Raw genomic sequence first — 25,336 nt, 5'->3', positions numbered from 1 at the left:
CTCAGTAAAATACATGGTGCTGATTGGACGCGCCTTTAGAGCGGCATGTCAAACTGCCAGAGAGGGCGCTTTAAAAACACCATTATAAACAAAATCCGGCCATTAACTTGGTTTCATGTGAGGGGATGACCGAATAAACTGACTTTGGATGGCGAAGATATAAATAATATAACAGAATTATACTTTGTCAATAAAAATAACTAACAGAGTTAGAAAAATCAATAGAATAATTGAACCTTATTTCGCGCGAATTATAATGTACGCTAATTTATTCATAGTAAAATAAATTTACATATTTTTCTAAATATGCAATAAAATGTTTCTGTTACTGTATAGATGTGCTAAGTGAAAATATACGGAGCCTTGAAGAGAAAACTGTCTCTCTAGTGTCTGTCAGGTTAACGGGTGAAAAAGAATCAATATCATTATGAATATAATAAACTGTATTTCATAGGCCGGTATGTATTATGTTCACGTGAGTGATTAATGTGCCGTGAAGAGATCGACCACTTTACATCGTGGTGACTGGAATATTTGTTTTCAAAAAATACAAGCAGACAGAGAGAGAGAAAAAAAATCAATCACGGTGTTGCGGGGAATCAGATTGAATTGTATTCATTGTAATACCGGAACTATCGATAATGAAATACTAGTACATGCATTACTAGAAATTAACATCAAGTAATATCAGATACACGTTCTCAGTTCTAAGATATAATCTCACTATATGATGAGAGCATTCTGAGATTACAAAAAACAAGACAAATTTGAAAAAAAATTATTAGGTTCAAATGATATCTACATTATGAATATTTTGTGAATTACATTTTTATGTTTTGTAAAACTTACGTTTTATCTGGCAATGTCCATTTTATGTTGTTTATGTATATTTTTATTTTATGTCAAATAAAATATTCTTTTCTGGTCTATTCTATTCTACGCTCACCCATTATTGCTCACCCTATGTCGTGTCTTACGCCCACTCGCGGATATTGAAATAAACGCCCTCAAGTGGTGATGTGCAAATGTTTTTATTATTCAAAATGGCGGCGCACATCGAGCGAGCATGTTCATTTTGATATTTTCACATTTTCGAAGTTTTTACCACTTTAAGACAGTAACCACTGAACTATTTTTTAACACATCGTGTTTAATGTAGTATGATCATGTCTACTGACGATGTTGACGATTGTCAGCAAATTTCCATTGAAATACGACGATGTAAACAACAAACGGATGCTGTTTCTCGAGTGACAGCGACATTTACAAGACTGCAAGTGATCACGTGTGTCATCTCGGAAATCAGTTCAGAAACATGCACGGAGAAGTTGGTAAGCTATTCTTTTATTAAACAGCGTTCTTCGATTGTTTTAGTTTCGACTTTTTAGGCTGAAGTTTAGTTGTAAAACGGTATTTATTAAATGTTCATGGGTCAAAGGTTACACAGCCAGGATCTCAAGGATTAATAAATCTCCCCGTTTTAGTTTAAGTAAATAAAGATCACCGATACCGAGGAAGGGTGTTCTTGCTTAGAATCGCCAGCAACTTTAAGGGTGAAGTGTTCTGTATCATAAAACACAATATTACTTGAATTATTCTCACAGTTTTCAACAACTGCACTAATGTATAAAAACAGCACAAAACATTGAACATGAACAAGAATTATGGACGATGAGTTATTATTTCATGTGTGAATTGAACAGAATTCAAGATGTAGTGACGTTAAAACGTTGCGTGGGATTCAACAAATGCAAAATTATTTTTGAGTTTTTTCCACGTTTTAAAAATAATATGCTAAACTCATTTGATGATGTTCATTTTGATTAAGTAATAATATCTCATCATGGTATTTCCACCTGATCGACATTGAACTGTTGGAAAAAGAAATTCAAGTTGAAAATCAAATCATTTGATTTTTGAAACAGAGGTTCTGTCCACGGATTACGCGAGATCTCACATTGAATGGAAAATCACCTGATGTTTGCATCATTTTAATTTTATGCGTGAGTTGAGTGAGATTCAAAATTGTGTCATGTATGACTTAAATTAATATTGGATTGCGGCATTAAATGAATCAGCTAATTCAATTTTTGATATTTTCAAATTATCATCACAAATTCTAGAAAGCAATTAACTTTTCTATTTACTATTGACACAGTCCTTCAATTATATAAATATTTATAAATTTGAAATTGAAGTTGATGTGGACTGACATTGGAATATTTACATATGAAATCATTCACACTCCACTCATTCACTAGAAATATTACTCAATTCATGGCCTGAATTGCACAGATTCGTGTTTGCTACAAAAACGCCATTTTCCTCAGATACAGCACTAAGCGCTTTCCTTTGATGATAAGTAAGCTCGTTCAGAGAAAAAGCTAGCAACACGTTTATTTGATTCCGCCATTTTAATTTTACCAACTAATGTGTAGTTTCTGTTGTGAGTTCTGATTGGGTGATGCAAAAGACCCGAAGTGAATCTTTATAACCGTTTAAGGGCATGCGACATACAGTAAATCGTGGTGAAATCTGCCAAGGGTTAATGTTGAGGCTTCAACCGAATAAATGCTCCTTTGCTGGCAAAGATGTACTCCATTATGCTCATTATATTTTCATATTCATCTGGAATGGACGTGAGAAACATTCAAACTGTTGTAACTTCTCTACATATTGGCAAGTTTTAGACTTAACATTTTTCTATTTTTTAGGTGGCTTTAAATCTAGCTTACCTTGCTTTCAAAATTACAATATATGTAAATTTTGCAGACCAATCTGTCTAAACATTACTCATATTAAAACATACATAAATAGTAAAAATATAAATTGAAATTATTTATAAAATTTGATACTCACTTTAAAAATTGAAAGTTTTCATAAAAAGTTAAAGCAAGGTGAGTTGAGTTAAGCTCCGATTGTATTGTATATGACAACTAGTAACATTTAAATTCACAATAACAATATGTGTAACGCTCATATTAATAAATAATGCTTTTTATGACATGGAAACTTGAAAAATTACAAAACCTAAAATGTTTTATAAATGCTTTCATTTAGAAAAAAATATGTGCTTCAATTTTCAGAAATCTGCTCCTAAACTCTTTTTTTTACTACAGGAATCTACTTTGGAAGGTTTTTGTTCTATTCTGGCAACCAGCCAACAATGTTGGTTACAGTGTACGGAGGAATCTGACAGGTTGCTGGAGGCCTACAATGACCTGGTGATCACACTCATTAATTATGCTAATTTACCAACTGAAAAGACCAATGAAGATGAAGGTATGTAATAATTACCTTATATGGTTGTAGTTTATGCTAATTTACCAACTGAAAAGACCAATGAAGATGAAGGTATGTAATAATTACCTTATATGGTAGTAGTGTATGCTAATTTACCAACAGAAAAGACCAATGAAGATGAAGGTATGTAATAATTACCTTATATGGCAGTAGTGTATGCTAATTTACCAACAGAAAAGACCAATGAAGATGAAGGTATGTAATAATTACCTTATATGGCAATAGTGTATAGATACACAAATGATTACTTTGTATGATAATGATGTGTAAATATTCAAATGATCACCTCATATCGTAGTGCTGTATAGATATGCAAATTATTACCTTATATGGTATTGCAGTGAAATGGTTAACACATGTATTATTCTTGATTTACGCAAACTATGACCTCATATGGCAGTGGTGCATATATATAAGCAAATGATTACCTTATAAGGTAGTGGTATGTAGATATGCAAATGATTACCTTATATGGTAGTGGTATGTAGATATGCAAATGATTACCTTATAAGGTATTGGCATGTAGATATGCAAATGATTACCTTATAAGGTAGTGGTATGTAAATATGCAAATGATTACCTGATAAGGTAGTGGTGTGTAGATGTGCAAATGATCACCTTATACGGTAGTGGTATGTAAATATGCAAATGATTACCTTATAAGGTATTGGCATGTATATATGCAAATGATTACCTTATAAGGTATTGGCATGTATATATGCAAATGATTACCTTATAAGGTAGTGGTATGTAAATATGCAAATGATTACCTTATAAGGTAGTGGTATGTAGATATGCAAATGATTACCTGATAAGGTAGTAGTATGTAGATATGCAAATGATTACCTTATAAGGTAGTGGTATGTAAATATGCAGATGATTACCTTATAAAGTAGTGGTATGTAGATATGCAAATGATTACCTTATACAGTAGTGGTATGTAGATATGCAAATGATTACCTTATAAGGTAGTGGTATGTAAATATGCAAATGATTACCTTATAAGGTAGTGGTGTGTAAATATGTTACTCTTAATTTATGTTAATATTTTTTTCCTTCCCAGTTGATACAGAGAATCTCATTAAATACATTCCAAATAAAGCATCCTTTGTTTTCAAGACGTTTACTGCCGTACTGAATCACCTTTGTGCGCTTTCTGATGATGATGAACAGTTACATTTTAATAAGAGTTTTATTCGTACAAATGCTGCTGACTTTATGATACTGAGTGCCAGACATGCTGAAATCCATCACTGGAGTAATGAAACCACAAGACAACAATCATTAGGTAAAGACTGCACCAAAAGAATGAGAATAAAATGAGCCTCTCTTTCAAACTTTGATTTGAGTTTATTTTAGACTTAGATGGAATTATATATTCATCACTGGAGTAATGAAGTCACAAGACAACAATCATTAGGTAAAGACTGCACCAAAAGAATGAGAATAAAATGAGCCTCTCTTTCAAACTTTGATTTGGGTTTATTTTAGACTTAGGTGGGATTATATATTCATCACTGGAGTAATGAAACCACAAGACAACAATCATTAGGTAAAGACTACACCAAAAGAATGAGAATAAAATGATCCTCTCTTTCAAATTTTGATTTAGGTTTATTTTAGACTTAGATGGGATTATATATTCATTACTGGAGTAATGAAACCACAAGACAACAATCATTAGGTAAAGACTGCACCAAAAGAATGAGAATAAAATGAGCCTCTCTTTCAAACTTTGATTTGAGTTTATTTTAGACTCAGATGGGATTATATATTCATCACTGGAGTAATGAAATCACAAGACAACAATCATTAGGTAAAGACTACACCAAAAGAATGAGAATAAAATGAGCCTCTCTTTCAAACTTTGATTTGGGTTTAATTTAAACTTAGGTGGGATTATATATTCATCACTAGAGTAATGAAACCACAAGACAACAATCATTAGGTAAAGACTACACCAAAAGAATGAGAATAAAATGAGCCTCTTTAAAATTTTGATTTAGGTTTATTTTAGACTTAGATGGGATTATATATTCATTACTGGAGTAATGAAATCACAAGACAATGATCATTAGGTAAAAACTGCACCAAAAGAATGAGGATAAAATGAGCCTCTCTTTCAAACTTTGATTTGGGTTTATTTTAGACTTAGATGGGATTATATGTTCATTAAATGTTTATTTTCAAAGTCAGAAAATGTTAAAAAGTTGAGTGTTGAATGTAGAATTATTGCTGCTGTACAGAATGCAATAGTTTGTACAATTCAAAACATTTTTTGTTGACATTTTGAAATGACAACTATTACTTCAAACAGGACATAGATAAATCATAATAAGATTGTAACAAGACGACTGCCTTCATACGTACTTTGTGATATTCTCGTCATATTTTTTGGGGGCAGGGGGAATTTTTTCAGATTTGAATTATATTTTCATACTGGTATATTTTTTTAGATTTAAATTCAAATTATTTTTATTAGAATTACATTATTATTTTAGATTTAATTTTTTTATAGATTCAAATTATTTTATTAAAATTCAACTATCATTTTAGATTTTTTTTATTAATTTTTCTTCTAGATAATCTTTCTTTATACTATTCATATAGGCTCTACAGGTAGACCTTTTTCAGATTTGCTTATTTTGTGATGATATCTTCAATTTTCGAGTTTTGATGAATAATTTTAGTTATTTTTGGTAAAAAGGGATATTTTTGTCTTGTTGAAAACCGCAAGTCTGATTGCTTTGATATTGTACATTTGGATATTGTACATTCTTTAATTGAAATGTGCATTGCTAACAGCAGAGCTATCTCAGCTGAGACGCTGCTTGTTCGATATTTAATCTCTTTTTTTAGATTTAATTTTTTTTTATAGATTCGATTTAATTTTTATTAGATCTAAATTATTATTTTAAATCTAACTTTTTTGTAGATTAAATTATTTCTTTTTAAATTAAATAATATTTCTAGATTTTTTTTTTTACATTTTTAGATTTAGCTTATTTTTTCTTGTAGATTTTCAGGATCTGCTATGTCAATACTGCCATAGTTCTTCTATACAGCAACTGTTACGAGGAACCCCAGAAGATGAAGATTCCAAGGCTATTTTTAGAAAAGGCATTTTTGGTAGAATTCTTATCAAATTACGACAACATCTAACAAGAGACACCTGGAAAGCAGAACCGTCAAGTCGTCACATCTTTAAATGGTGTCTTTTCCATGTTAAGGTAATTTCCAACTTTATCACATATCACCACCGGAGGGGGCTTTTTTCTACAACTGTTTTGTGATCACTTAATCTTGTCAGTCAGTTAGTAATTATGTCCATTTTAACTAAAATTAACAAAAATTGTAGAAAAATGCAAAAAGTTGTAAAATTTTGTGCCACAAATATTGGGAGGATGATCCCCAAAAGGTCGCACATCCTGGTATGTCTGGGGGTATAGATTCACTATCAAAGTGAGTTTCTCAACTATTTCTTTCTATAATGCAAGTAGCTGTGATTGTTTGAAAATTCAAAAACAGTTGAAAATATTGGACAACAATACCCCAGAAAATGCCAGGATGTGTAACATTTAGGGGTCATGCATAAGTTTTTAGACCTATTTAGTTTGACCATCTTGTCAATCATCCAAAATTTCAACCACATTGAAGTGTTTTAGAATACAAAATAACATTAAATTTTTGAATTTTCAGTGTAGAAATTCATTATTATAAAAATGCTTTGTCAGAAAATCAACATTTCCATAGAAACACAATTACTTGTGATGTTTCTTGGCCGAACTCACTGACAATTCTTCTTCCTATTGAGCATCCCTATCTTAGTGACTTTCAGATCGAATATTTCCAACAGAATTGTTGTTCCCAGATGACCCTCTATCTTACTGACAATTCTTGATGTCTTTTTAGCATCCCTATCTTGGTGATCATTTAGATGGAATATTTCCACCAGCATTGCTGTTTCTTGATGGCTATCAGGTAAATTGTAGAAACCATTTCTGTCCAAAATAATTTTGGGCTTTGCCCTCATTTGGGGTGCATTGCTAATAGAGCAAATATGGTACTTTTGCCTCTCATGTTTTTTTATTCACCAGGGGGCTTTTTGTACACACATCAGGCAGCATGAGGGGTGGGATCTCAAGGTACAGGTGACATAGTTGAAAAATGACAAGCTTAATTTATTGATTGTTTAAATAATTTCATTTTCTTTATTTCATTACATGTGTTAATTAATGATTTTCTGATTTTGCATTTTTTTAGATTGAAAATAAAATTCTTGGGATACAGTGTTTACATCATATCATTAATAATGTGGTAAGTATAATTAAACAGCACCTGATTAATTCATATACACTGTATTAATCTAACAGGTCCTAATTCATGGTCTATACAATTTTATGCATTTCCCTTGGCAACCAACGATGTGGTTTCATTAGCCCTATATTGATTGGTTCCTTACTGCTTCTGCTAATGACTGGTGTGAAATGTGACAAACTATTACATCATATGAATTCATGTGGTGTTTCAAATACAGAGAAACACTCCTTACTGCGTATTACTTCATATTACAAGATTTTTCAGAATGTTATCCACCCTTACTTTTATCTGCCCTTGACATGTTAGTACATCTAGTGTGAAGCTTATTTGTTGGCAGTGGATTCCAATTTACTCCAACTTTAAAAATTAGCTTCACTCTACAAACACTTTGATGCATTTATTGTTGTAATCCACTACAGCTATTCTACCATCATTACACACTGCTACACCATGGGGCCAACTCAGTCCATCCTTGTCACTATCAATCCTGCAAATAAACTGACCATTGCTGTCATGCTTAGTGACTTTATGATTACTGCTTACATATACATAATCATTCTTATCTACAGCCACTCCCCTGGGAAAACTCATTGTACTGTCACCAGTGGAAGAGAATTCAAACATAAACTGGTCATCAGAATTGAATACCTGAATACGGTGGTTTAAATAATCTGGCACATATACCATCCCTTTACTGTTAATAGCTAACAAGTAAGGTGAATTGAACTCTCCTTGCATATTTCCACTTTTCCCAAATGACTTAATATACACACGACTCTGGGTATACTTTCTAATACAATCCTTACTCCACTCACTCACATACACATTCTTAGTAACAGGATTAATTGCAATTCCACTTGGTTCATCAATTTGAGAGCTTCTAAACTTTCTAATCAACTTTCCGTATTCATCACTCACAACTACTTGTTTGTTATTTACATCTGTCATAAAGTATTCATTATCATCTGATATTGCTACATCCAGTGGTCTGAATGTCTTTGCAAACTGACCAGTGAATGTAAATGATTGTTTGTAATTTCCGTCTCTGTCATGCATAGTCACTCTGTTGTTATCAGCTGTGACAAAGTCACCATGTTTATTTATGGTTATTCCCACAGGATCGCTGAGCTGTCCTGCACTTCCTGCTTTTCCCACTGTCTGTACTAATCCTCTGATAAGAGGAATATGGAATGGTGATCCTGGTATATGTTCGTTACCAATCGTCATGGCAACTTGCTGTTTTCGTTCCGTTTTTCCTGTTATCATCACATGATATGTCCCATTGTTATTGTCTGTAATGTCAATGTTTTCCCATGATGCACCAGGGGTCTTTGTTTTCACTTGGATATTTTGACGGGGAATGATTTGTTTTCCTCTGGAATCTCTGGTTGTGATGAGCAGTTTGACAGGTACACCTTTCACAAGTTGTTTTGGAATGTTTTCAACTGTACTTTTGGATGGACAGACATCACATTTGATCACTCCTATCAATGCATGTGCAGCAAAGTCACTACTGGGCTGGAACTCAATGATATCATGACTGATTGGTGGTATTGTTTCCATAGCAACCATCTCTTTTATGCGCTTTGTAGTTTCCGGCTTGGTCGATAGTAAGTGTACAGCATTCCCATGATGCACCAGTGTTTGTAGATAATGATGTGTGCTGACTATGTTGCCATGGTGAAATTCCCAATCATTGATATTCATTGCTGCATCTTTCAGTCCCATCCTAGCACTTTCATCCAAGGCATCTATCAGCATCTTTTCTTCTCTCTTTACTCTCTCCATCACTTCCTTTGTCCTTCTCTTAACTTTCTCTTTCTCTGCCTCACACTGCTTTCTGATTTCTTCTCTTGTAGATTCAGCTGCTACTTTTTCTTCTTTCACTTGCTTCTCTTTCACTTTTAACTGTCCTAACATTTCCTTCAGTTGTGTTTTATACTCATCTGCTACCTCCTGTAAATCTCTATGTACGTGTTCAGGAACTCTATGTTTAACTATGGTACAGTCACTGCATACAGGTATTTGACAAGTGTCACAGTAAAATTTCAGCTGGCTGTCTTTATGGACACTGCAGAAAACTTTGGACTGTACCTTTAGATGACCCCTAGATTGTATCTCTCTGTACTTGTCAATTGTAAGCACTTCATGAGAACGGAGTGCTGGAATGCGTTCATGGACAGTAACACATACATCACAGCAAAACTGAGGACAATCTACACACCTGTGAGTTGCTGTCTTCACTTGACATGTTTCGCACACTGGTGGATGGTCAGTACTCAGCTGCCTCTGTTTCTGGAATGTGTCAAGTAGGCTTGTTAAAAAGAAATTGGACTTCAGTTCCTGGATGGGTGTGTCACACTGAATTCTACATGTTGCACACTTCAAAACACCCCCAGATTTATCCTTAAAAGTTACCAAACATTGCTGACAGAATGTATGAAGACATGGTAGAACTTTAGGATTCTTGTAGATCTCCAAACAGATGGAACAGCTGAGGAAATCCTCAGTAACTTCGTCTAGGAGAGACTTGTTGGATGCAGCCATAGCCATTGTGGTAACATTAGTTGTATTGATTTTACTCCCTAGCATAGTGAAAATTCACAATATGTATTTTCTTCATTATTGGTATTCACAATACAATGGCTGCATGGGTTCAATGCTTTTCAAATCACTGTCAACTTAAGGGGTCTTCTGTATACTCTTGGATTTATATCAAACCCTCGGTGTCATGTGACTTTGTTTACACTGACTTTTAATTCTTGTAGATCTCCAAATAGAACAGCCAAGGAAATCGTCATTAATTTCATCTGGGAGGGAAATGTTGAATGCAGCCATATTAAATGGCTGGAGTAATTGTAGTACTCTCTAGGGAAGCGAAAATCAACAATATAATATATGCATTTCCTTATTGCTGTTTACAATGGCTGCATGACAAGCTGGTTTTACTGCTTTTCAAATCATTGTCAGCCTAAGGGATCTTTTGTATACATACAAGTGTATTCAACCCTTGGATTTATGCCAAACAAAAGATACCGTATCACATAACTTTGTTAAACCTGACCTTTGACCCTGTTTGACCCACATTTAAGTCGTTTACAGGTATTTCAACTTATTGGATATGATGGACATTTTATCACAATATTTTGTTTTAAAAGTGCTGTTTAATTATAGATTTGGATGTATGTCATTTTGGTTTTTACCCGGTATTAATCATGGTTTTTGAGAGAATAGTGTAAAAACATTCTTCTATGAAAAATAAATAGTATTCCCCAGAATATCCTAAAAACTCATTACAATCATAATTATTATTTTGATAACAACATATATTTTTCACTATATGTCTCCAAATGATATTTTCTGATAGTTGACAAGATATTTTCCCCCATAGTAACCAATGTTAAATGGCTCAAATATATGTTTTTAGCATTTTTTTTATACACAAAGTAGTTCCATGTTCATATGTTTTAATGTGACTTTTGAAAAAAAAACATAAAATTTTTTATAGTGTAAAAATCATGGAAATCAGAGTATCCGTTAAATATCCACAAATGACCTTGAAAGTGGACATGGTTAACACACTTTTGAATTTTCTAAGTGTTGCTAAGTTACCTCTGATTGGTAGTCCAATTGAATCAGAAATCTCAGTTGTATGCATTTGAAAAGAAATTCAATTCAAAATGGCTGCCAGAGTAAATTGGGTTGAACACTGCTGCCAAACAACAGTCATTGTTTCCATGGAAACAAATTTCAGGTGCCTAAATTTGTTGTTTGTTTTTTGTTGTTTATTTGATGGAACCTTCCACTTAACAAAATATAAAATATTTGTTGTTCTTTTAAAGTTTCTGCATTGTTAGCTCAATGGATCCATACATGTAGGTCTATATACAAATACTGTAAATGTATTAATTATTCACTGGATTTTAATTTATAAATGTCATGGGGTTTTCTTTGATCACTTCATTCTTCAATGCCCTTTGCTTGGACTAAGGATTTCATTCTGCCTTTCATTCCAGGGCACGACAGCCATTATCCATGACCACCCCCTTTCATTTTTACTCTTCCAGGAAGTCCTTGACCTTGTGTGACCTTAGTTTTGTGGTACCCGCTTATGGAGAGGCAGTACCCAGCCTTTTTATAGTTATTGTATTTTTTTTTATTGTATTTTAAATTGAGATTATATGGTATTTTAGTTTAGCTATTAAATATGTAAGATGTAGCTAATTTAAAATAAATTATATTCCCACACTGAGAGTGTTGGCATTTTAGCTAAATTGAGATTATATGGTATTTTAGTTAATTTAGCTAATGTGTAATTTTGCTAATTCAAAATGTCGCTAATTTAAAATAAATTATATTCCCACACTGAGAGTGTTGGCACTTTAGCTAAATTGAGATTATATGGTATTTTAGCTAATTTAGCTAATCTGTAATTTCACTAATTCAAGATGTCGCTAATTTAAAATAAATTATATTCCCACACTGAGAGTGTTGGCACTTTAGCTAAATTGAGATTATATGGTATTTTAGTTAATTTAGCTAATCTGTAATTTCGCTAATTCAAGATGTTGCTAATTTAAAATGAATTATAAATAAAGTTTGAATTTTATTTTATTAATATTTATTCCTGACAGAATGCTACAGAACTGAAATGGTATGGCAGAGCTATGGTGATATATGAAGCACTGTACAAACAACTTTATTCACAGGAAGTAGTGATGTTGGAAGTACTACTGCCATGTCTAGTAGACTTGCTGGGTGTAATAGAGAGGTCACCACGAAAGACTGATGAACCACGCAAGGTAACGTTAATATCAGTCAGCTCTAGGTAATATTAGTCAGATGAGTTAATATATTGGTACTGTTGGGTTAGTATCAGTCAGAGGAGGTTAATATTAGTCAGCTCTGGGTAATATTAGTCAGAGGAGTTATTATATTGGTACTGTTAGGTTAGTATCAGTCAGGGAAGGTTACTAGTGGTGACCTCAGGTTAATATCAGTCAGGTCAGCTCAATATTAGTCACATGGGTTAATATATTGGTACTGTCAGGTTGGTATCAGTCAAATGAAATTAATATTGGTGAGGCCCGGTTAATATCAGCCAGGTCAAGTTAATATTAGTTAAGTCAGTTTAATATCAATGTGATCAAGTTAAGATCGGTCAGATCAATTTATAATCATTCCAGTCAAGTCAAATTGATTAATCAGGTCAATAAATGTCAAGTCAGGTTAATATCTCTCAGATTAGGTTTTTATCAGCCAGCTCAGGTCAGGTCAATATCAGTCATGTCAATGTTAAGTTAATATGAATGAGGTCAAGTCAATACCAGTCAAATCAGGTAAATATTAGTCTGGTGAGGTAATTAACTGTTAATACAAGGTCAGATTATTGAATACCGGCCAGAATGCTAATCACTGACAAATATTTTCTTTTCACTTTTCAGGTCAATAAATATGATGATGTGCTTCAGATCTTACTGTCCAATATGGAGTTTGAACAGAAGATAATGCTCAGAAGGGTGTATACAAAATATTTACATTTATTTGTACAGAGAATGGGCATTACTGTGGTTAAACACTTCAAGGTATTAAAACATTCTTGTCCTATAATACATACTGATATAAATAATGATCTATTGATAGGTCATTAATACACACTATAAACACCTCTACATATAACCTATACATAATTTATTGTTTAATCCATTAGAAATAAAGTCTTGCATGGGTGTATTATTGATTTGCATTGTACAATATTTTAAATGTATAGTTAATACACTTCCAAATGTTATGGCAACAAGATACAAAAGTTCTAAATAGTTATCTCCATGGAGGTTATTATTGCATTTACTGACCCTGACAACAAGATACAAAAGTTCTAAATAGTCATCTCCATGGAGGTTATTATTGCATTTACTGACCCTGACAACAAGATACAAAAGATTTAAATAGTCATCTCCATGGAGGTTATTATTGCATTTACTGACCCTGGCAACAAGATACAAAAGTTTTAAATAGTCATCTCCATGGAAGTTATTATTGCATTTACTGACCCTGGCAACAAGATACAAAAGTTTTAAATAGTCATCTCCATGGAAGTTATTATTGCATTTACTGACCTTGGCAACAAGATACAAAAGTTTTAAATAGTCATCTCTATGGAGGTTATTATTGCATTTACTGACCCTGGCAACAAGATACAAAAGTTTTAAATAGTCATCTCCATGGAAGTTATTATTGCATTTACTGACCTTGGCAACAAGATACAAAAGTTCTAAATAGTCATCTCTATGGAGGTTATTATTGCATTTACTAACCCTGACAACAAGATACAAAAGTTTTAAATAGTCATCTCCATGGAAGTTATTATTGCATTTACTGACCCTGGCAACAAGATACAAAAGTTTTAAATAGTCATCTCCATGGAAGTTATTATTGCATTTACTGACCCTGGCAACAAGATACAAAAGTTTTAAATAGTCATCTCCATGGAAGTTATTATTGCATTTACTGACCCTGGCAACAAGATACAAAAGTTTTAAATAGTCATCTCCATGGAGGTTATTATTGCATTTACTGACCCTGGCAACAAGATACAAAAGTTTTAAATAGTCATCTCCATGGAAGTTATTATTGCATTTACTGACCCTGGCAACAAGATAGAAAAGTTCTAAATAGTCATCTCCATGGAGGTTATTATTGCATTTACTGACCCTGGCAACAAGATACAAAAGTTTTAATAGTCATCTCCATGGAAGTTATTATTGCATTTACTGACCCTGGCAACAAGATACAAAAGTTTTAAATAGTCATCTCCATGGAAGTTATTATTGCATTTACTGACCCTGGCAACAAGATACAAAAGTTTTAAATAGTCATCTCCATGGAAGTTATTATTGCATTTACTGACCCTGGCAACAAGATACAAAAGTTTTAAATAGTCATCTCCATGGAGGTTATTATTGCATTTACTGACCCTGGCAACAAGATACAAAAGTTTTAAATAGTCATCTCCATGGAAGTTATTATTGCATTTACTGACCCTGGCAACAAGATACAAAAGTTTTAAATAGTCATCTCCATGGAGGTTATTATTGCATTTACTGACCCTGGCAACAAGATACAAAAGTTTTAAATAGTCATCTCCATGGAGGTTATTATTGCATTTACTGACCCTGGCAACAAGATACAAAAGTTTTAAATAGTCATCTCCATGGAGGTTATTATTGCATTTACTGACCCTGGCAACAAGATACAAAAGTTTTAAATAGTCATCTCCATGGAAGTTATTATTGCATTTACTGACCCTGGCAACAAGATACAAAAGTTTTAAATAGTCATCTCCATGGAGGTTATTATTGCATTTACTGACCCTGACAATAAGATACAAAAGTTTTAAATAGTCATCTCTATGGAGGTTATTATTGCATTTACTGACCCTGGCAACAAGATACAAAAGTTTTAAATAGTCATCTCCATGGAGGTTATTATTGCATTTACTGACCCTGGCAACAAGATACAAAAGTTTTAAATAGTCATCTCTATGGAGGTTATTATTGCATTTACTGACCCTGGCAACAAGATACAAAAGTTTTAAATAGTCATCTCCATGGAAGTTATTATTGCATTTACTGACCCTGGCAACAAGATACAAAAGTTTTAAATAGTCATCTCCATGGAAGTTATTATTGCATTTACTGACCCTGGCAACAAGATACAAAAGTTTTAAATAGTCATCTCCATGGAGGTTATTATTGCATTTACTGACCCTGGCAACAAGATACAAAAGTTTTAAATAGTCATCTCCATGGAGGTTATTATTGCATTTACTGACCCTGACAACAAGATACAAAAGTTTTAAATAGTCATCTCCATGGAGGTTATTATTGCATTTACTGACCCTGACAACAAGATACAAAAGTTCTAAATAGTCATCTCCATGGAGGTTATTATTGCATTTACTGGCCCTGGCAACAAGATACAAAAGTTTTAAATAGTCATCTCCATGGAGGTTATTATTGCATTTACTGACCCTGGCAACAAGATACAAAAGTTTTAAATGGTCATCTCCATGGAGGTTATTATTGCATTTACTGACCTTGGCAACAAGATAGAAAAGTTCTAAATAGTCATCTCCATGGAGGTTATTATTGCATTTAGTTACCCTGGCAACAAGATACAAAACTTTTAAATAGTCATCTCCATGGAGGTTATTATTGCATTTACTGACCCTGGCAACAAGATACAAAAGTTCTAAATAGTCATCTCCATGGAGGTTATTATTGCATTTACTGACCCTGGCAACAAGATACAAAAGTTTTAAATAGTCATCTCCATGGAGGTTATTATTGCATTTACTGACCCTGACAACAAGATACAAAAGTTCTAAATAGTCATCTCCATGGAGGTTATTATTGCATTTACTGGCCCTGGCAACAAGATACAAAAGTTTTAAATAGTCATCTCCATGGAGGTTATTATTGCATTTACTGACCCTGGCAACAAGATACAAAAGTTCTAAATAGTCATCTCCATGGAGGTTATTATTGCATTTACTGACCCTGGCAACAAGATACAAAAGTTTTAAATAGTCATCTCCATGGAGGTTATTATTGCATTTACTGACCCTGACAACAAGATACAAAAGTTCTAAATAGTCATCTCCATGGAGGTTATTATTGCATTTACTGGCCCTGGCAACAAGATACAAAAGTTTTAAATAGTCATCTCCATGGAGGTTATTATTGCATTTACTGACCCTGACAACAAGATACAAAAGTTCTAAATAGTCATCTCCATGGAGGTTATTATTGCATTTACTGGCCCTGGCAACAAGATACAAAAGTTTTAAATAGTCATCTCCATGGAGGTTATTATTGCATTTACTGACCCTGGCAACAAGATACAAAAGTTCTAAATAGTCATCTCCATGGAGGTTATTATTGCATTTACTGACCTTGGCAACAAGATACAAAAGTTTTAAATAGTCATCTCCATGGAGGTTATTATTGCATTTACTGACCCTGGCAACAAGACACAAAAATTTTACATGTAGCTGTTCACTGTGAGAAATTTATGAAATTTATTTTCAATATTTTTTTTTTTATTTCAGAGATTATTTTGGATTATAGCACAATACTTAGAAGTCTATGACGGCCCTGATGAGGTTGCTAGGTTACACATATTAAAATTATTGAATATGCTAATCAGAGAAACATGGCCAAGGTATAGTGATAATGGTTCAAACTGGTCTGACCAGGTTTAAACAGGAAACCTGTATAAACCGGGCTGACCCAGTATAAACTGGAAACCAGTAGAATTAAACCAGTCTGTTTTTTAAGAATATATTTTTCTCTCAACTATGCTGGAACAATGTGAGCGAAAAATATTAAATTGTTTTACCTCAAAATGCATTTTATCACATTTTAGATCACAGCTAACCCAATTTCTATGTCACCTTTTTAGAAATTCAACACACACAGAAACCTATGATGATGGTGAAATCACCCCCAACTTTTTATAATGGGTGTTTGCACTTTTATTTGAAATATTAATATGCATGACTTGTAGGAAATATGTAACTCTTCATCATACTGACTCCTAAATCTGGTCAATAAAACATTAATCTTATTAACTGTACAGAGCCTGTTTAATCTCTAAGTACTTGTTATGGCCATAATTCACAGCACTGGTTGAATTAAATTTTTGTGAATCAACAGAAATTATTGAAAAGTGCAAATAAATTCACAATTCTTGAAAATACCTAGACAAATTTTGTGTTCTGCTGTTACCATAGAAACTAGTGTAAAAACATTCCAATTTAGTCTGTGTGGTGGTGGTGGGGGGGGGGGTGTTGATTTACCGCATAAACAGTTGATAGCTCATTAGAATGCTGGCAACCATGGAAACCAGTGAATTAATTACAGAAACTAGAAATCACCCCCCCCCCCAATCCTTGCACAACTGATGATGCAGCAACTCAAAACCTTTTTTTACAAAGTCAAACATATTCAGATCATCATATTTAACATATTTAGTCACATGACCTTATAATTATGAATGATCTCAGAGTGCAACGTTAAAGTCTGAATCATCAACAAAAAAAAGAAAATTCAAATCGTGACACGTTTCTCTTTGAATCTTACCAGAATATCCTGTCGCATTGATGAATTATTGAAATTATTATTAAAATTGATATATGACATCACTGTGGATGAGACTACAACACCAGACACAGGTGAGTTATTCAGTATTATCAAGGGTAGATAAATGTATGGGCAGGTATGTAGGGTGATATGTGATGAATTCTTGAAATCATTATTAAAATTGATATATAACATCACTGTGGATGAGACTACAACACCAGACACAGGCGAGTTATTCAGTAATATCAAGGGTGGATAAATGTAAGGGCAGGTATCTGAGATTAAAAGTTAATTTTGCATGCACATCCTAAAACTCTACTCCATTATTGTTTTTATTTGGTACCACAAAAGTCATTTGAGGTCATTATGAATGAAAAATAATTGACAATGAGTTTGAGTCTGTCATCAGAACTTTTTAACATGTGTTACGTCATCTAGTGCGTGACAATGTTAGTTTTATTCTGTTTACAGTTTTTATTTTATGATCAATTTTCAATTTAATTTCAGTGAATCAAGCAATTCTGGATAGCTGCACTGAATGTTTAGTGTTGCTATGGCGATGTTGCCTTGAGGTTGAACAGAAATTAAGAGAAGTTATGAAAGTCACAGATAATGAAACTGTGTTAAGACTCATTGGTTTTGTGTTATCGGATTGTAACCATGGAAACCAACAAATAGATGCTTTTGTGATTTCTTTATGAATGAGTAATAGAAATATATTAGTGAATGTGTGATGACTGCATCAACAGTTGTGAATTTATGTAAATAAGCTCAATGACATCACAAATAGTTGTGTAGTTATGCAAATGAAGATGCCATCCTCAATCACATTGAAGATACAATGTACATGTATAATGGCCTTGAAGTTATGCATTAATGAAAGATGACATCTCCAACTACGTTTACATCAAGTGAATATTTCAAAATTATTCCACAATTTTGTGTGCTCACCTCGTAACTGACTTTGTCTGTGTGTCTCAAAATCATGTACATTTCAAATCCAGTGTTTTGTATGTAAATAGTTTAGCTACTAAAATTTAATAAAATGGTTAAAATAATGTAATTTGTGTGTAATTTCAAATTCTAATTATCTTTGTGTCTGTTTAAATATTTTTGACTCCCATGTGCGAAGCACAAAATGGGAGTCTTTGCAGTTAGTGTGTCTGTATGTGTGTATGTGTGTGTGTATGTGTGTATGTGTGTGTGTGTGTGTATGTGTGTCCGACTGTTCCACTGCTATCTCAAGAACCATACATCGGTTTTTGATGAAACTTGGTGCATAGATGCTCTGGGCCAATGCGCAGATTTGATTAGGTTTTGGTAAAAATCCATGCTCGTTAATTACCTAATTTGCATGATAATTAGCTAATTTTTAGCTGTTCTATGACTGTTCCACTGATATCTAAAGAACCACTCATTGGATTTTGATGAAACTTGGTACATAGATGCTCTGAACACATGCGCAGATTTGATTAATTTTTGGTAAAAATCCGTGCATATTAATTACCTAATTTGCATGATAATTAGCTATTTTTTAGTGGTTCCATGACTGTTCCACTGATATCTAAACAACCACTCATTGGATTTTGATGAAACTTGGTACATAGATGCTCCGAACTAATGCTAGGTTTTGATTAGTTTTTGGTAATAATCCGTGGATACTAATTACCTAATTTGCATAATGATTAGTCAATTTTGGGTTTTTCCACTGATATCTCAAGTACTAATCATCACATTTCAATGAAACTTGGTACATAGATGTCATACGACACTGCACAGACCTGATAGTTTTATGGTAATATCAGTACATATTAATTACCTAATTTGCATAATTAATTAATTTTCAGCATTTGATATAAGTAGTTAGCATTACATTTCAATGAAACTTGGTACTTACATACTCAAGGACTATGCAGAGATTGATTGTTTTCGATAAATATTTGTGCATATTAATCACCTAATTTGCATAATTAGTTAATTTTCAGCTTTTCCACGGGTATCTCAAGTACTAATCATTGCATTTCAATGAAACTTGGTACATAGATCCTTTAGGACTATGCAGAGACCTGATTAGTTTTAGGGTAAATAATTGTGCATATTAATTACCTAATTTGCATAATTAATTTTCAGCTTTTCTACTGATATCTAAAGTACTAATCATCACATTTCAATGAATCTAGAATTATGCAGACCCAATTAGTTTCCGGTAAATATTTGTGCATATTAATCACCTAATTTGCATAATTAACCAACTTTCACACTGATATCTCAGGTACTATACATCACATATCAATGAATGTACATGGATGCTGTAGGACAGTAGACAGACCTGAATAATTGTGGGTTAAAATCTGTACATATTAATTACCTAATTTGCATAATTAACCAATTTTAAGCTTTCACACTGATATCTAAAATACCGTAAAAACTCCAAAATTTCGACCGGTTTTAAATAATTGGTGTTAGAAATGTGACGTGTTTTTAGAGTCAAAATTTAGGTGCTTTTTCGGACGGTCGAATTTTTCAGAATAGAAATCAGCAAAAAAAAATGGGGATGATAGACAGTGTGCTTCATTAGTTTTTAAAAAATGCAATGTCCATCAATTGACGTAAACTTCCTCATGTTTCACGGTAAAAGCAAAGGTCGTGGCCGAGTTGTAAATCAAAATCTAAACAAAGTCATCAATCAGTGAGTATTATGACAAGCAAAACAAAACATCAAGACGCGGAGAAGAGGTCAGCACAAAACTAATAGGTCAAAAGACAAAGCTGTCTCGCACTACCTAGGAAAACTTGCGAATGTTCGAAGTACGGGCACAGGGGCTTGTCGACTGACTGCGAACTTCGAACTTCGAAGTTCTCGAACTTCGTTCTCGCCAAGGGGCTTTCGCGGTCAGTCGACAAGCCCCTGTGAGTACAGGTACCCATTGGACAAAAGATACATGGAAGTTTAGCAAACGATCTCCCCGACCCAGTGCAATGTATCCGGTTAGAATCAAAGCTCACGTGTCCCTTATTTGAGGGACCAAATTCTGCCGTAAATTCGCCCTTGGATTAAAAAATGAAATGGGATTTAAGAAAATAAAATGGGACTTTTAAGGTGTATTTTGGCGTCATTTTTCGGACATTTCAATCAATCCTGCCGGCTAAAATAGAGTCTAAGTTTTACCGTAGTCATTGACGTCTGTCTATTCAAGAGTACACGTGTATGATTTTTATCATGACTAGCGTGAGCGGGTAAGCTTCCTTTCGAGAATGAGCTGTTATCACTGTGAACAATGTTAAATTATTCTTCAGATGACCAGTTTATTTTTTAAAAACAACTAATTTTTTTATTTAAAAAAAATCATGCCGTTTTCGCATCAAAATCCAAGCCAAAATATCGTACTACAACATCAATCTCTTCCGCATTGCGTTCAATAACATTAACATATTTAAATAAGCTATGGTAATTTGAACACGTTGGCATCATCCAGCTTTTTGATTGGTTAATTAGCGATTTGACCTATTTGACCTAAGAGAACATGGCGGATATCCTACAGCATCAAACGTTTATACGAGACCGGAATCATTCGCTTACGATGAAACTAAGTTGACTTTTATTTGTATTTCATAACCATTCAACAAATTTATTTTGTGTACATTATTATAATCACTACTGAGTACAGTAATAATCAACAATTCAGAAACGCAGCATGCCGAGATTTTTGTGTTCGTTTTTATTTGAAACTTCGTTTATTTAGAATATATTTTCGTTACCAATAAAATAAAAATCTCTCAGTCAATCAGAAACCCGGATTCATGCCTTTGAGGAAGGTCCCGTTTGAACGCTCACATCGGTTTTTTTTTCGTTTGGGGGAAAACTGAAACTGGTCGCAATTTTCGAATAAGAATGAGTCGGCAATTTTTAGTGGAGTCGAAAATTTGGAGGTAAATAAAACACCGAAACCCGGCAAATAAATAGGCGGCCGAATTTTTAGAGGGGTCGAAATTTTGGAGTTTTCACGGTACTAATTATTCCATTTCAATGAAACTTAGTACAAAGATGCTCTAGGACAACGTACAAACCTAATTAGTTTGGGGTAAAAATCTGTTCATATTAATTCCCTAATAAGCATAATAATTCATAATTTTTTGGTTCTAATCACATTTCAATTAAACTTGGAGACATAGATTTTCTGTTACATTGCGCAGACCTCATTAGTTTTACACTCAAATCTGGTCATATTAATTTTCTGATTTGCATAATTAGTTTTCAGCTAAGTAATTTCGAATTATATTTAATGTGTCTCCAATACTCTCAGCACATGGGAGTTCTTTCTAAGCTTTCTTTGATTCTGATTATTTTGGGTTGTGAAATATCTGATTACTTGAGCAAATGATTGTATAATATTGTCAGAAACTATATAAATATATCACTATAGACAGGTATTTTTATACACAGGTTTACCCATATGTTATGCCTTGGGACTGTGTGAAAGTGGTCACTATAGGCAGGTGGTCTTTATACACAGGTTTGCCCATATGTTATGCCTTGGAACTCAGTGAAAGTGGTCACTATAGACAGGTGTTCTTTATACACAGGTTTGCCCATATGTTATGCCTTGGGACTCAGTGAAAGTGGTCACTATAGGCAGGTGGTCTTTATACACAGGTTTGCCCATATGTTATGCCTTGGAACTCAGTGAAAGTGGTCACTATAGACAGGTGTTCTTTATACACAGGTTTGCCTATATGTTATGCCTTGGGACTCGGTGAAAGTGGTCACTATAGGCAGATAGTCTTTATACACAGATTTCTTGCATGTTATGCCTTAGACTTTGTGAAAGTGGTCACTGTAGGCAGGTGGTCTTTATACACAGGTGGACCATATGTTATGCCTTGGGACTGTGTGAAAGTGGTCACTATAGGCAGGTGGTCTTTATACACAGGTGTGCCAATAACTGTTCGAGTTACAAAATTTTAAAGTTAAACAAAACAAAAAGTGTTGCCCGTAACCTGAAGTTTGGTTAACTGTTATTTAAAGCGGGAATTGAGTCATTAGCGGCAATAACAACACACGCTAAAACGCAAAGGCTCATGGGTAGAGGCTTGTTTGTAAACAATGACACGCTATGCCCATCTGACGCATGCGCAAGTGACTACTCCCCCGCTTTAAAGTTCAAGTTACTGAATGTAGACGTTCAATAAAAAACAAAATGTATGTTGCCCGTAACTCGAAGTTCTGTTATCTGTTAATTGAACATTGACTTACAATTTGGGCGTGGTTTCAAAAATATGAGCGTAACTCGATGTTCGTGATCTTATGTCCACCATGTTTTCAAATGTTTTACACGTAAACAATGAATACTCTGATATCCGTAGTGTTTATAATAAACGGCCAATTCAATGTGATTTAAAATGCTGTATATTTTATTAGTCCCCGTTCGGACGCAGTCCGAAAACGGGGACTTATGTTTTGCCCTGTGTGCGTCCGTCCGTCCGTGCGTCCATGCGTCCGTGCGTCCGTGATCACCTGTATCTCGAACATGCATGGACCCATTAAGTTCAAACTTCACTCATACATCACACATTATATGGGACATATGCACATGCATTTTTTTCATGATCCGATTAACGATAGCCGAATAGCGGCCATTTTAAGGCCGAAAATGCATCAAAATCGCACATTTTCACCATTCCGGACCCGGATCTCAGTTATGCATGGACGGATTTTGTTCAAATTTGGTACATACATTAAACATAATAGGTACTTGATGCACGTCATTTTTTTTTTGGATCGGGTTCGAAATGGCCGACTGGCGGCCATTTTGTTTTAAAGAATTCAGTTCTGGATCCGTATCTGAGACATGCTTGGATTGATCGAGTTCAAACTTCACACACACAAGGTACATCATGTCACAAATATGTATGTGCATTTGTTTCATGATCTCATTAACGATAGCCAAATGGCGGCCACTTTAAGGCCGAAAATGCATTGAAATCGCACATTTTCACCATTCCGGACCCGGATCTCAGTTATGCATGGACGGATTTCATTCAAATTTGGTACATACATTAAACATAATAGGACCTTGATGCACGTCATTTTTTTTTTCCGATCAAGTTCGAAATAGCCGACTGGCGTCCATTTTGTTTTAAAGAATTCAGTTCTGGGTCCGTATCCGAGACATGTCTGGATTGATCAAGTTCAAACTTCACACACACAAGGTACATCATGTCACAAATATGTATGTGCATTTGTTTCATGATCTCATTAACGATAGCCAAATGGGGGCCGCTTTAAGGCCGAAAATGCATTGAAATCGCACATTTTCACCATTCCGGACCCGTATCTCAGTTATGCATGGATGGATTTTGTTCAAATTTGGTACATACATTAAACATAATAGGACCTTGATGCACGTCTTTTTTTTTCGGATCAAGTTCGAAATGGCCGACTGGCGGCCATTTTGTTAAAGAATTCAGTTCTGGATCCGTATCCAAGACATGTCTGGATTGATCAAGTTCAAACTTCACACACACATGGTACATCATGTCACAAATAGATATGTGCATTTGTTTCATGATCTGCTTAACAATAGTGGAATGATGGCCATTTTAAGGCCGAAAATGCATCAAAATCACGTATTTTCACAATTCCAGAACCGGATCTCAGTCATGCATGGATGGATTTTGTTCAGATTTAGCACAATGTGTTGTACATATGCAGGTGCATTTCGGTCATGATCTGCTTTGAATGTATATGTCACTCAAATATGAACGGAACGGGGACGTGTCATTGACAATGACTTGTTTTATTTGTATTATATTTCAACTATTTTGTAATTTTTGTAACGTCTTGTCTGCATTGCAAATTGAAAAACTTTCTGTTCCTCCCTCAACGGCATTGGTTGACACCCCCGCCACCCGAGTCTGAGATTGGGTTACATCAGCACTTTAGAAATGGACTGGAACGGAGTCTACAGTTTCTGACAATAGATGCATTGTTCTTGTTAAAACAATCAGAGAAAGAACTTACTTGCTGAAAGAATCAAGCATTTCAAATAAGTTTTGAATTATTATTGAGCAGTACAATGATGTCAGATTATCCGTGGGTGTGGTTTCAGTTACACATCTTGCTAAAAATGAAAGTTTTAAACCATGTTACCAATCACAACGACTTTATCATCGAAACTAGTCCAGGGTACATGGAGTGGGTATTGAAACGCGCTCCTAAATCGGCCGTCATCAGAAACAAATCTCTACGCCTAGAATTTGAATCTAAAACATTGATAACAATTTACTGTAAACTAAATTCATTGTGGTAATCTGAAACTATTGTAGTAGTTTTTTAGTATTTCAGTTCTGTTGTGTTGTGTTACTGTACTTTTTAAAGTATTGAAAATTCTGTAACTTTTCTCCACCGGCATGAACAAGAGATATAAAAACTAGTATTACTCCCTCAAGTTATCAGGTCATTCAAATAGAGTGAGTGTGCTCGATATATGACGTCATTGTCTCTATGTCGGTTGCTGGCAGTGATAGTGCGTTGCAATTAATGACGTAGTTTTTCAGGTACCTTTTAC

At 34.0% G+C, this 25,336-nt stretch overlaps 2 protein-coding genes across 2 annotated transcripts; one reads left to right on the top strand and one right to left on the bottom strand.

Annotated features, from left to right (window-relative positions):
• The first annotated feature begins 1,058 nt into the window (after nucleotides 1-1,058).
• Nucleotides 1,059-18,831, top strand: LOC144347844 (TELO2-interacting protein 2-like). The gene is made up of 11 exons (XM_085494243.1): nucleotides 1,059-1,331; nucleotides 3,120-3,282; nucleotides 4,367-4,591; nucleotides 6,322-6,533; nucleotides 7,216-7,284; nucleotides 7,567-7,620; nucleotides 12,258-12,425; nucleotides 13,068-13,208; nucleotides 16,736-16,848; nucleotides 17,772-17,860; nucleotides 18,276-18,831. The coding sequence occupies exons 1-11, from the start codon at nucleotides 1,161-1,163 to the stop codon at nucleotides 18,467-18,469; spliced, it is 1,599 nt and encodes a 532-aa protein (XP_085350369.1). The 5' UTR covers nucleotides 1,059-1,160; the 3' UTR covers nucleotides 18,470-18,831.
• On the bottom strand, nucleotides 7,484-10,204 carry LOC144353417 (E3 ubiquitin-protein ligase TRIM71-like). The gene has a single exon (XM_078010010.2). The coding sequence runs from the start codon at nucleotides 10,174-10,176 to the stop codon at nucleotides 7,996-7,998; it is 2,181 nt and encodes a 726-aa protein (XP_077866136.2). The 5' UTR covers nucleotides 10,177-10,204; the 3' UTR covers nucleotides 7,484-7,995.
• Nucleotides 18,832-25,336: the final 6,505 nt, after the last annotated feature.

The sequence above is a fragment of the Saccoglossus kowalevskii genome, chromosome 20, assembly GCF_978046115.1.
Source record: "Saccoglossus kowalevskii chromosome 20, keSacKowa6.1, whole genome shotgun sequence".
Taxonomy (NCBI): Eukaryota; Metazoa; Hemichordata; class Enteropneusta; family Harrimaniidae; genus Saccoglossus; species Saccoglossus kowalevskii.
The sequence above is the reverse complement of the archived record's forward strand: the minus strand, read 5'-3'. Positions and strand labels throughout refer to the sequence as shown.